General features: G+C 40.4%; 1 protein-coding gene across 2 annotated transcripts; it reads right to left on the bottom strand.

Annotated features, from left to right (window-relative positions):
• Positions 1-6,855: 6,855 nt before the first annotated feature.
• On the bottom strand, positions 6,856-12,969 carry gprin3b (GPRIN family member 3b). 2 transcript variants are annotated; one of them, XM_061057621.1, is made up of 2 exons: positions 12,240-12,969; positions 6,856-9,654 (listed from the first exon to the last, which is right to left on the bottom strand). In XM_061057621.1, exon 2 carries the CDS (start codon positions 9,566-9,568, stop codon positions 7,469-7,471), a length of 2,100 nt encoding a protein of 699 aa, XP_060913604.1. In that variant the 5' UTR covers positions 9,569-9,654; positions 12,240-12,969; the 3' UTR covers positions 6,856-7,468. The 2 variants fall into 2 exon arrangements, with proteins under 2 accessions (XP_060913604.1, XP_060913612.1); XM_061057629.1 differs by lacking the exon at positions 12,240-12,969 and adding an exon at positions 11,320-12,193.
• Between the last annotated feature and the right edge of the window lie 401 nt (positions 12,970-13,370).

Raw genomic sequence — 13,370 nt, 5'->3', positions numbered from 1 at the left:
CTCCGGAATTTCTCTATAATGGAAGGCTGTCCACGTTTCGTGCTTGTGCTTGTGCTCGTGCATGAACTGTACCGTGCTAAAGCACACCTCTTCCAAGTGTGCCAAGGAAGTGTTACGTGCTTGAGCATGGAGCGTGCTCACACTAGTCAAACGAACTGGACTTTGAGGGTGAAGTGTGCTTGGGAACAGTAAGGATTGCCTAGTGTGAGTGCGCCCTAACACTACCAAACAGTAAGATTAAGATACAGCTACTTCCCAACTAACATATTAATCAGTAAATGACTGAAAGCTAATGTTAGCTGCTGTCAGACTGCAACTGTCTCATCAAACATATTGTTTTAACTTGTCATGTGGCCAGATTTCCCTCCAAATTTCAGTTTAAGTTGTCTTGTTTTTTTAATTATGAAATAATCACATTTTTTTCCAAATTTAAAAAAATAAATGTATTTACAGTCTATGGTTTGAACAAAGATGGTTTAAAAGTTTTGCTTATAACACACACACACACACACACACACACACACACACACAAATCACATTTTTAAATCCCAACAGTGATGTTTCTGCAAAGTAACAAAAAGTGAGTTTGCCTATTCAGACAAAAATATAAAGGATAAACTTCCTTTACAGTGTTGAAGAAAATGCAGAGTGACACAAGAATTAAAGTTGGAAAAGCACAAAGGATTGATTTCATTCATGCACTGGATTCACTTTGGATATTTCCAAATCTGAAGCAAAAAACCTTGAACCTGTTGACTGAAACACTTCCTTTACTTTCAACATTAAGACTCCTTTTCCATTTTCTCAACAACCAGCAGTACAGTAACAAAAGCTGCTTATTGCTCCACAGGGACACAGATTTCACAGGAAAGTCATTTTTTAGGCAGTTAGATTTTAAAAAAATGTACTGCAGAAACCTATAAGGCATTCTCAACAGCTACAGAATAGTGATCCACTATGCTTCTCTGTCATTCTGTCTCTTTATCTCTTTCTATCGCTCTCTCGCTTCCCTTCGCTGTGTTCCACCTCTATCAGTGTTCAGTTTGTTTTGGATCTTCTTGCTGCACCAGGGGACCTATGATTTATGGGCACATCTGTCAGCCATAATAAAGCAGTCTCTAATGAAGCCAGTGAAGGTGACCTTTGTGTATATATGTGTGTACATATGGGTGTGGGAGTGTGCTTGTTTCAGAACGTGCATCCTTGCACATGTATGGTTTGTTACTAAGGTTATGAGGGCATGTTGTTGTGAGAAATCAATGATGAGCTCTAAAAATGCTGGATACAAAGCACATAGGAGAAAAAAGAAAAGCAGAGAGAGAAAACCACAGAACAGTCAATGGTCCAGGAAACAAAATGAGGTACACTGCAGAAAACTGGAATCATTCGACAAAGGAACACACTCTCACAGACCCACACTGCACCACAAACAAATGTAGGCCACATACTCCACTGGGAACAGGGCGGCCATCAGGAGGACGAGCTTCACTTCCAGCTATCTGGCTGATACAATATGAGAATAAATAAGGGAGCAGTAGCAGGCCGTTTTATGGGGACTAGTCTGCCGAGTAGAGGCCAGCAGAAGCTTTAATCACCTCTTTGTTACTGGCTTAGGATGCTTCATTATGATATCAAACACAAAGAGGGAGATGGGTGTCTGCGACAGAGAGAAATGGGGGCTTGGAGAGAAAATGGGGGGGCCGAAGTTGAAGGGGTAGTACATGGGTGAGCACAGAGAATGAAAAAGGTTTGGAAAAACGTTGCAGAAATGGTTGAAAATGAAATCAGTCAGAGCTTTCACCAGTCAAATCTTTTTTTTTACATCCTGGGTTATGTTGAATGAAACAGCAACACTATGATCATCAGCCACCCCCTAATTACTCACCCTACAATCTCAAATTACGATCAGTAAATCACAATTAACGCTCTTTCCCATGATTAAAGGCTGATTTAATATGACAGAAATGATCTGTGGGAGGATATTTATTTCATTCTGATGATCATTATGAGTGCTGTTGCATTGTGAAGGCTTCTATAAGGAGTCCTATATGAGCTGAAGAAGCTTAATAGTGTTTATGGACCTAAGTGGGTCACTGCAAGCAGATCTCAAATCCCAACACCAGGACAGGCAACTTATCTGTGGGACTTCAATTATAGCTCAAAAATGTTGCCGCCACTGCCCTGATTTCCCCCCTGTGTCCACGGATACTCTATCTGAGCTAGTCATGGTGGATGTTTACACTTTGAAATAGGAAAGGAGTCTAGAGTGGCTTCCAAGAAAGTCAGGGCAACATTTTCCACTCAAGAAATGATTTGGTACTGCAATGTAAAATTTTGAGATTGTTATAATCTATGCAGAAAGATCAATTTGATTCAGGAATCAATAAAAAGATCTGCAGGTCAAACACTAAACATTATAGACCAATTTATTACCTAATAATGAGTACATTTTAATCAAATAAATTAAATCTGACATTATCAAAACATGTGGACTTTGTATGTTTGAATATCAAGTCCTGTACAGATTCATGCCACAATAAAAAATACTTGATTTGACGCCATACAGCACATTTCCCCTGCCTGCTTGCAGTAGCAACACCATCAGTTTCAACATCTCTGCAGGAGTCAGGGGAGGCCCTCGCTGTAACTGGGGGCTCCTGCTTCCATGCACGGACGATCACTCTTTAATTTTAGCTTCTGACACAGCCCTGGAGTGGTAACACTTGAGAGATTATTATTTGGCTCTCAAGCTGCGATTTAATGCTGAGCCGGCAGCATCAGGCTCAGAGATATGTGTTTAATCACTGACGTTTCTCACAGTACATTGTGAAATCATTTTCTTTGACACAAAAGCAATTTAAAGTACTGCATGGAAAAACAGCCGAACACTTTAATGTTAAGTTTTAAGAAGCCGTTATTAATTCTGGAATAATTCACGTTTGAGCGCTACAAGATCCCTTCTTTTGGCCCTTTGTCAGTTCACTTGATATGTTGTACATCCTTTTATAATTTCAGTCCTTCTCAGTGGTCATCTTGTTATTAACGATTCTAATGAAAGCAATAATTTGAAGATCCTAATACCAAAGCCAGATTTATTTAATTCCTCTGTGACACATCAGCCTCCATTGTTGTCTAAACGGTCAATTAGCCACACTGTTTCATTGGGTCACATTTTCCTTTTACAACAGTACAAGCACATTTAAATACTCACCATTGGACCATGTGCATATGAATAGTCCCAAACAAATACACATTTTTGTCCTGTTTCATTCATGTATGGTGAAAATAACAGTGCCAAGGTGTTGTTGGAAATAACCAAGCCTTTGAAAAAATGAGACTGTATATTGTTTTACCCATTTGTAAATCTTGAAATCTTCATTAGAAACAAAATTATGCTTGAGGGTGCCACAAACTGGGTAGGGAATAAACAAAAAGAATAATAGTTTGACTTTTTGGGAAAGCATCTTTCTCCATCCACCCGATTCGGCCTTATCAAAACATTTGACCAAAAGCAACCTGTATTAAAGCTATACCATATACCAAGTGTTGTGTAAATGATTTAGCTTTTTACTTTTTAGAGAGAGCCAGCATATACTGGCTTTATGTTATTAAGACATTTACAGGGTCTATTCTTGCTAAACACAGACTCTGATGTTTGTCTCTGTGACCTCTGCCCCGACCGACCCCAAAACAAGGGAAGTAAATGGAATTTAGGATGCTATTTCCTGTCTTATGCTAACAGTACAGTAGCTAAGCTAACTCTGGCTGATTCTTTGTATTTATACTGCGCAGGTAAAAAAAACAAAAAACAACAGCATTCGTCTTCTGATGTAACTTTCCACCACAATCCTGATCTTTTCATTGCATTTGTAAGCATGAAAAACTTTGAACAACATAAGCCTTATCCCCAGAGACTTTAAAAAAAAAAGAGACAGAAAACTAGGGGGAAGAAATGTGAGGATGACATGCAACTTTAAGTTCAATGCTGGTTTCAAATCCAGTAAATCTCTCACTTACAGTTTGTGACTGTGACTAGCAGTGTGCGCCACTGCCTGAAATAATTTTCATTAAAATATGCATGGGGGGCACGGAGCACAAAGTCAGTGAGCTGAATGTTAACAGCCAGTTGAATGCTGTCCTCTGGTAAGCGTAGCAGTGTGTGGTATTTGTCTATGTGCCTTTGAAATCCCTCACCATGCTCCTTGTCATTGGCATAAATCTCCCTGTGTGCTAACCACCGCCTGTGGCTGAATCCAATCTACTCTTCCAAATATGACCCAGGCATGGAGAGACAGCGGGTGGGGTTATTAAAAATTGAAATGTAGCTAATTAAGGCAAAAGACTCAGAAAGAAGGCTGGTGACTGGGCCTGCAGGAACCGACAGAGTTTATGTGTAAAGGAGAGAATATTAAATTGACCTGAGGCTGAAGTTGATATTTAATCTGACCCGACGGATTTGTGATGTCAGTTTGACACCTCTCCATCGGCTCTGTAGAGCAAGAGGGGGCTTAAGGATGAGATTATGAATGTAAAGAGGTCACAGGGGTCCCTCTTCCTGAAACAGCAGGCTCTTCACATCAGAGCAGGTAGGATGGGACAGTCACTGTGTCCTCTGATCCTCAGTGGATCCAAACAGGGCATTAAGATTAAGCGCCTTAGCCTGTGTTCCTCTCTACAGGTTGTGACATTTCATAGCACAGTGACTACATTTATAGAAGACTTCCGCAGAGGCTATCACATCCCGACGCTAACAAGAAGTGACACTCTTGTTAGGACAATAAAAGTAGTCGCTTGAAATCAGCGCTACACCCATCAGGACAGTAAATTTACTCAGAAGGGAAGAGTAAACCATGGAAGAATGGCTCTCTGGAAATGTTCGCCTGTGTTTTAGGTAGAGAAATGTCCTTATATATAATATAATATCATGCTATCACATTTTGAGGGCTTTATATGATTTTTAAATGGCAGAATCCCGAAGGACTCTACAGTTAACCTGTTCTTTAATTTATGAGAACATGATCTCTGACTGATGTGGTATTGATTTACACACTTTTATTTAACCAGGTCATTAACCCATTGATATCAAAATATCTTTCACAACAACATCACACGATTAAGAAACACAATTTAACACACACTATTGGATTAAGAGCCACAGCTCTTTTCATTGTTGATTCAAATGCTTTCATTATTTTTTCTCTTTAACATTTATTTTTCCAGGAAAGCCTTGTTGAGTCCTGGCTAAGACAGGCAGCAGCATCAGGGCTGGGTGATATTCTCTATTAGTCAAATCATAGTCGGAATATTATATTAGAAACAAAGTGCAAACCAGCCGTCAAAACATTTAAGAGACAGTCTCAATAAATATCTTGTTTTGTCCAATTAACAGTTTAAGTAACACAAATGTGTTCAACGGGAAGCAAGAAACCCTCCGCTGTGAGAAACTGGAGCCATTTAATGTTTGACATGTTTGTTTAAAAATCACCTAAAGAATTAGTCCATTAGCAGAATAGCTGCAGATTCATTTCTGATTCTTCTACAGGGTGTTGCAGCTTTGATTAGAACGGTTTGTTCGAATTTGCTTCAAAATAAGCTTAATCTCCCAAACTGTATAAAAGGAGCGTGCATGATCCAACATCCTGTAAAAGGCATGTGAAAAGCTTTAAACGCTAATTGTTCCTCACACTTTCCCTCCCACTGACTACTGCAACTTTGTATGTCTCATAACTCCACGACTTTCTTGTGCTATTTTTAAAAGCTGTATAATTAAGGCTGTCTTGGTATCCTTACATTGTATTTCACAGCTAAATTACTGGAATGAAGCTGCTTTTATATAAACTGCTATTAGTCCTGCTAATCAAATTGTCTGCCCTCAGATCCCTTTAGCACTCAGGTCTCAGGCTGGAAAATACAATTAGTGGAAAGATAAAAACATAAACTGCCCATTTTATGCTGCAAACAGTCAGTTGTTAGGTTGCACACAGGCAGACACATGTATACTTTTTTTTTTACTTGTGGCAAGTTACTTTTTTTTTTACCGTGCAATATTAAATCTCTCCTGTCTTCTTTGAATGAAAGTTATTTGTAGCTGTATTTGTCTGTATGTTTGAGCACCGTAAAGTAAAGTCTTTCTAATCCCGTTGAACAATTCTATAATGACAAGAAAGGCTTTCTGTTTCTATTTAATTACATCTATGATTCAGCACAACAAGACAGTCAAAACAAGTGTTTCTCGTTATTAGAAATAAACAACAGACGCTCTCCTGTCCTTCACTGACAATATTCACAAATCTTCCTTTAAGACTAAAGTGATGCTTGTCAATGGGTTTATTGAACAGCATGCATGGATTGATTGAAGTGTTGTGTCTATGCCCACATGTACACCTTCAGGGATGATCCTTCTGTCGATCAGAAGAAGATATTCAGGGACTAAGAAAGCCATTGCTTCAAAGTAAACTTCATTCCCTTTTAGCGATCAGATCTCACGAGGCTTTACAAAATGTATGCAGCGTTTACTCAACCTATTGTAACTTTTCAGGAAGCTGCAGTCCGGCACTTTCTTCTACCTCCTGTGAACTGAGCTACTGTGGCCAGTTGCGCTCACATCCTCATGCCTGTACTTAAACACAAACACATTTGTGTCATCTTTTCACAGTATTGATGTGCTTTTTTGGACCTTTTTATCTTTTTTCCCCCCTTTTTTCACCTTAATTGCTCTAAACCACTGCTTTGGTAAAAAAAAAAAAAAAAAAACTTGTTTGAAATGACATGTTAAAAACAGTGTAAAATTTATCCAAAATACATATAACGTCTGCTATAAACAAGTTTCGACACAAAGAATACGGAAAGCTTGACTTAGTTTTTCCTTTGTTTTAATAGAAAACCAGAGATTAAACAGCGCTTTTATGCACACTGTCCCTTTTTTGCACAACATAATCACTCACTAAAGGTGCATCAAAAGAAAATACAGCAATCTTATAAATATATTCCCCCGAAAAACACCTCAAAAAACATACTAAATACAATAAATGAAATGAGATGTCTTTTTTTAATATATTCGCTCAAATATTCTGACAGTAAATAGTACATGTATCCCATAATAAGTGTCTTTCACTGCAGAGGTTTAAGCTTCATTTAAAGTCATACACCTTCCTTTGTAATATACATGCGTTATTATTATTGCCGATTATTACAAAAAAGTATTTTCTCTCTCTTTTTATATCTAGCTCTAGAAAATAAGTTGTACATTTTATACGTCTATTTTCTACCTTCTTTGATCACAAACATCACATATAGTTTGACTCTTTATGCTACATCACCGGTTTACTTACGTACAAGGATGGTCTCCTCGCCCTTGGCATTGCAATCTCTGAGGGGGGAGGGAAAGTAAAAAGGGGGGGGGAGAAACATTTTGACTTCTAGGAAACAAGGGAGGAGTTCCATACTGTAGTTTACCTCTGTGCCTTTGCTACTCGAGGACAGAGGAGGGAGGGGGGCGCGCGCAGCAGTTGGGCCGTCTGACATTTCGCAGCATTGACCTGAAAATGTTCTGCTGCCTCCTTTTGTTCTTCTTGCCTTTTTGCGGCGAGTCGACCCCAGACACCGACTTCCTGATCGAGGTCCGGGCTACCAGTTTCCTCTCTTGCTCCTTGATTTTGCACTGCAGGTGGCTCTGAATGGCAAAACCAAGAGATTCTGGGTCCACAGAGGCCCCGTACACCTCCCAAGTCATCCCTTGTTCATCCCAGACGACATCATGCACGCTCTTCCCTTTCTCGTTCGCTGACTGGTCATCCTCTTTCTCCTTTTTCTCCGGTTTTATCTTCTGTTTTGATTTCCCCTCCTTCGCCCGGCTTTTACCTCCATCTTTATCCTTTTCCTCAGGACGTCCAGCTTTGTTTTTAGCGGGTGCTGACTTTGATGTGGTGTTTGTTGTTGTTGCTGTTGTGGTTGGCAGGGCCTGGTTGGGCTTGGTTGAAACAGCAGCCTGAGACAGCGCTTCATTGTTTCTGTCAGCAGATCCAGACTTGATAGCACTGACTGTCTCTGGGGGCACTCCCGCTTTGAGAGAAGGATCTTCCGCAGAGGCTGTTTTTACTACAGATGCTTTATTCTGGGAGTTACCTATCTGTCCTTGTTCCTTGAGGTTGCTGTGTTCAATGTTGATTTGATAAACGGGCTGAGTGTTGCAGAGAGATGACCCAGGGTCTTTAGGCTTTGCTTCCAGCCTTTTGTCCGACAAAGCATCCGAGTTAAAGACCACACTCGCGTTCTGGTTTGGGCACATCTCTGCCTCCACTGTGAATCTCTCTGACCTGGAATCGTTTGGAAGTGCTAATACATTACTCATGTTCATATGATGTAGTCCCACATTTCCGTCAGCGTTATAGACTACAGCCAGGGTCTGCGCTTCTTCGCTCGCGCTACCACTCAGCCTGCGAGCCACATTGAAGGGCAGCAAGCTCGGACTTGTGGCCACACTCTTACTGCACGTATTTGCCACTGCTTGAACCTCCATATCTTGACGCTGCTTGACCGGGGTGGGGGACAGGGATGAGGTCATCGTAGCAGCTTCCCTGTACTGCTTGCAGGGCTGCTGCTGCCCTTCACAGACAGCTGGGTTTTTCGGGCTTGATTCTTCGGCCACCTGTCTGAGCGCGGCCATGTTTTTTGTATCCTGAGGCAGAGCAGAGGAGGCTGTCTGCGACGACACTTGCTGATGTTTATCTGAGGAGACTTGTGGTTTCTTTGCCGGGGTTAAATCTTTCTCTGAGTGTGTTGCAGTGGAATTCTTGTTCGAGAATCTGGCTTCTGCATCGTTGTTTGTACTAAGCGGGGCTACAGATGTTTCCGTGTTTTGTATTGTTTTAGACATCTGCTGTGGACTGAGAGAGCTTTTTGAGCAGCTATGTGGATGATCGGTCTCTTTAGGTTTCTGTTGAACAGCAGTGTCCTTGTTTTTCTGAGCTGGTAAACTCCCTTTTGTATCCTGCTGTGGTTCTTCTGCATTATGTCTTAACTCACAGGTATTGTTGAGGTTTTTATTGGGAGAAACCTGTTTTGTTCTTTCCTCTTGTGCTGGAGCATTTGTCGAGGATGTCGTCTGTGCACAGTTCTCCTCAGCCGCACTTAGCCCTTTTATTCTGCAGTCATTGGTAAGCATGTCGGCCTTTGACGCCGAAAGAGCAGACGACACAGCGCCCTTACAGATATCCTTCTCATCAGTCGGGCTTAACATTTTCATATTGGCGTTAGAATCCCTCCGGTCGTCTCCGGACTCACCCCCACCTAGAGACGGGTCAGGTATCTGTTTTTCTCCACTTTTCCCATTTTCAGATTCTGTTTTGTTTCCATTAGAAGTCGCTGGTTTGTCTGACACAGTGCTGCTAACTGGTTCACCCCCCGTGGAAGCTGTTTTTAGGGTGTTAGTGGGAGAAGCAGTCAGAGACAGTTTGAGGTTGGGCTCTTTAGTCCAGTTGGCGTTGGGCTCCTTGTTGCCCAGCGTGTCCACCACGGCCAGCTGAGGCACCATCTGGACTGTCACTGTCCTTTTTGGGTTAGTTCCCATACTGGATTCACTCTTTTAGTCTTTAAATATTCTTGTAATCCAAAGATGGAAACAGATGCGCGATATCAGCCACTCTGTGCAGTTTCCTAAAAGAGGAAAATAAATAGACTTAGCTTGTTTTCATGATCTCTTGAGCATTACGTTTCATTAACTTAAATCCTGGTTTGCGCAAAAACAATTAGACCAGATTCACACAAGAGGCCAAGCCTAGATGAGCATTATGTAAAGTGCTTCCTTTTTTTCTTTGAACAGCCATTAACATTCATTTAAATAATCAATGTCAGAATAAAAGCAAAGCACTCAAACAATCAATGACCCCAATTTGCCTAATTCGCCCTTCTTTTAATTAAGATGAATGTAATTCAAAGCCAAATGACTTAGGTAATCATAGCAGACAATCTTAGTAAGAAAACTCTGAGAACAAATCATGATAATGTGAGGTGTTAATGTATGTATTTAACAAGCCCTTTCTTGGTTTTTAGGTTTGTTTCTGAAAATCTCTCGAGCTTTATCTGTCGAATGCTCTTTGAAACTTGCTTGTGATGAAATGCCACAGAAACACATAAACTTACACTTTAAGCAGGATTTAGATAATTCAACAAACAGGTCATTTCATAATTGGAATATTTAAAAAATCCATTAAGGAAGCTAGTATATTTAGAATTCAAACTTGTTGAGTTGCAGAAAATAACACAAAAAAAAAGACTGACGGAGGATAATCCCTGAGGGGCATGCTAAAATGCTGCGTCAGACTATATGAATCCAAATGCACAAACTTGAGAATACAGCAGGCAAAGTATATAAGAGGAAAGTTGAATGGATCCTTTTTTTTGGGGGGGGGGGGGGGGGGGGGGGGGGGGTTGTTTAAAGAAGAAAAAATGAAAAAACAATCTTGCCTTGTTTCTATTATTCATGTAGTTCACGTCATAATTCTCATCTGTTTTCGTAACCTGAATGATCCCTGTTGTAAAACAGGGACAAACTATAACTGATCAAAACATTCTCTGTTTGCTTGAAGAGGGATTATATTAAATATTTAAGTACTGTGATCTATCATAAATGGAAAACTGTTTAGAAAGGATGCAGGACATAAATGAGGCGGTTTATTGGGAATCAGCCTAACACCATTAATCGGTATAAAAGCAATCAGCGAACAGGTTGAGAAATGCACCTACATTATACTTTCTATAAGCAACTTAGAAGAAAAAAAATCTAATGCAAATGATGCAGGAAAAATGTGTTTAAATAAGCGAGAAATCAAGCAGTCAGATCATTTTTTCTTCAGAATGTTCAACATTTTTTATCAATACTGTAACATTATGCTGTGATCATTGTTTAGATTAGATGATGTGTGTTGTGTAAGGGTTGAGAGAGCTTTAGAATATTTAACCATTCATCTGTCTTGATTTGAATGTAAATGTGTTGGGGGGAGGGGGGCGGGTCCATATCATGCATCTATCGTTGTTTATACTGTGTAGATCAAATTATCCAACAAAAATGATAAATTTGCCTGTAAATACCAAACCTGTTGAAAGTGTCTCCCAAAAATCTATGTCTTCCTGTTCAACTATCATTTTCTGTCACAGGACTTCTAGAGAAATACATAGTGTGTGTGTGTGTGTGTGTGTGTGTGTGTGTGTGTGTGTGTGTGTGTGTGGGTGTGTGTGTGTGTGCGTGTGTGTGTGTGCGTGCATGCCTTTGCGTCTTTGGATGCTGTTTTATCCTGTTTTTAATCTAGTTCAAATACCTACCTATTGGCCTACAATCTCACACATCTTTTCATCCTCATCTTCAGCCTGATGAGCTCTGTCTCCTGAAGTGTGCAAGCATCTGGGCCAATTCTGCAACTAATGTGCTGCACTCAGCACAGGTCTGAAATATCTGATCCTTCAGAGGAAGACAAATGACTCCACTGTGATCAAGACTTCAATCGTACAAGAAAACTGCTTTGAGGCTACAGAAGAACCAAAGGATTTGCAAGTGATCCACAGGGAGCACGTTGATGTCCTATCCACGGCTGTTAATGAAACACCGTTGTGTATTTTGCAGATCATTGAAATGAAACTAAGATTGAACCCAGGCTTGTATTTGGGGTTACCCCGACCCAGAGTCATCACAGTGCTCCTCTTTGGGAGGGACATCAAACATGATACATTTCAGATGATCAGGTTATATTTGTGTTTAGCTGGCTCAAGAAATCTCTCTTAAAATGCAGTTTAATTAATGTTTTTCATGTGTGACTTCAATACAACAAAACAGTAGGCTTCTGTTTTCATGGACAGGTGTTTGTGTGTTCTCTCCCACTCTGCATCTGCTTGTCAGTTATCAGAGCGCAAATATTTATGGCAAGCATATCCAGACTGTAATTAGATATTCAATGATTAAAACTACCCCGTGTCTGGGCGCTTTTTCTGCCTGCAGCAGTTAAGACAGGGTGTATGCAGGATGTGGATTCATGCACATCGGCAAATGTTGCATACATTAAAGTGCTGCACACGGTCTATCCGGGCCAATCAAAGGTCTATATGGCATGTTCTTGATTCGCAGTGCTGTCCCACCCCAAGATCCAAGAGGCCACAATATGCACTTCTACCATTTGACCTTGCGGATAAATTCATGATCTGAATCGAAGAAAAAATAAATAGTCTAATGGAAAAGGTGGATGGCTTACCTTGAGAGATGCTTTTTGTCCCGCACCTTGGGGTGCCGTTTGTGCGTCCGTGCCAGCGAGATGAGTAAAAACCTTGGAAATGAATATGGAAAATCAGCGGTGTGTCTGTGACAAAAAACAAAAGCCACGCCTTCCACTAGAATAAGGGTCTTTTTTTTTTTTATTGGTATCGATCCTCCGCGGAAGAGCGCAAAAATTCAAGCGCCCCGACTCACAGAGTGACTGAATGATCGTGCGCAATGAGTCACCGCTGCCCGGCCGATGGATGCAGCCTCTGAGGTCTTTACGAGCGTTGACTTATGCTAATGACAAAAAGTGAACCTTTCGTGAAATGAACCCCTCGTGTTTGTGTGCTATCCCAGACTGAGCGGGTCCAGCATGCAGGCAACGTGGTGCAGCAGCAGAGTAAAGCGAATGAATGGAGGAGAGGAGGAGGATGGACGCGGCATCAGCCGCAGGAGCGTCACCTGCTTTTTTAATGGATTATTTCTTGATCCCGGCATTATTTTTAAGAATCTCCTTTAAGAAAACATGTACTATTCAAAGACGATGGGTTACATCTATGCGAATGTTTAAAGAGCAAGCTTTGGAATTATTTGGTATAGTAATATTGCTTAATGGATTTCATTCTTGTAGGTTGTTAGAGTCTGCTGGATGCATTACCTTTATCCTTAATAGTAGGTGCGGCCAGACACTATGACGAGTTCTGCTCTTTCAAATAGCAGTTTATGTGGACAAAAAGGTTGTGGTGAGAAAAGTCAACTAACTCTATTTTGATACATAAAGATCATACAATTAACATCAATGATAACAAATTGGATTAAATATTATAGAGAAAAGTAAATTCATACATTGTCTGAAGTACTGTACTTAAGAAATATTATGAGAAAGCCTGCTTGCACTTAACTCATTTGATAGATTTGAGCCACTCAATCATTATGTCAGAGGGATACAGGCCTCCTCAATTATACAGAATACAGATATAAACGTGTACCTGGAAAGACTGCAGACTGGCCAATATCTTAATTTAAGATCATGCTATGAGTACTTCACTGTGCTCACAATCACTGCTTTCATTTTTTAATAAGTTTGATCACACTTTGTAATAAATATTTTTTTTGTTTCATCAGA

The sequence above is a fragment of the Labrus mixtus genome, chromosome 2 (genome assembly GCF_963584025.1).
Source record: "Labrus mixtus chromosome 2, fLabMix1.1, whole genome shotgun sequence".
In the NCBI taxonomy this organism is placed as follows: Eukaryota; Metazoa; Chordata; class Actinopteri; order Labriformes; family Labridae; genus Labrus; species Labrus mixtus.
The sequence above is the reverse complement of the archived record's forward strand: the minus strand, read 5'-3'. Positions and strand labels throughout refer to the sequence as shown.

Excerpts from the sequence above, each read along its gene's own strand:
- gprin3b (XM_061057621.1), bottom strand. The coding sequence starts at position 9,568 with ATGGGAACTAACCCAAAAAGGACAGTGACAGTCCAGATGGTGCCTCAG.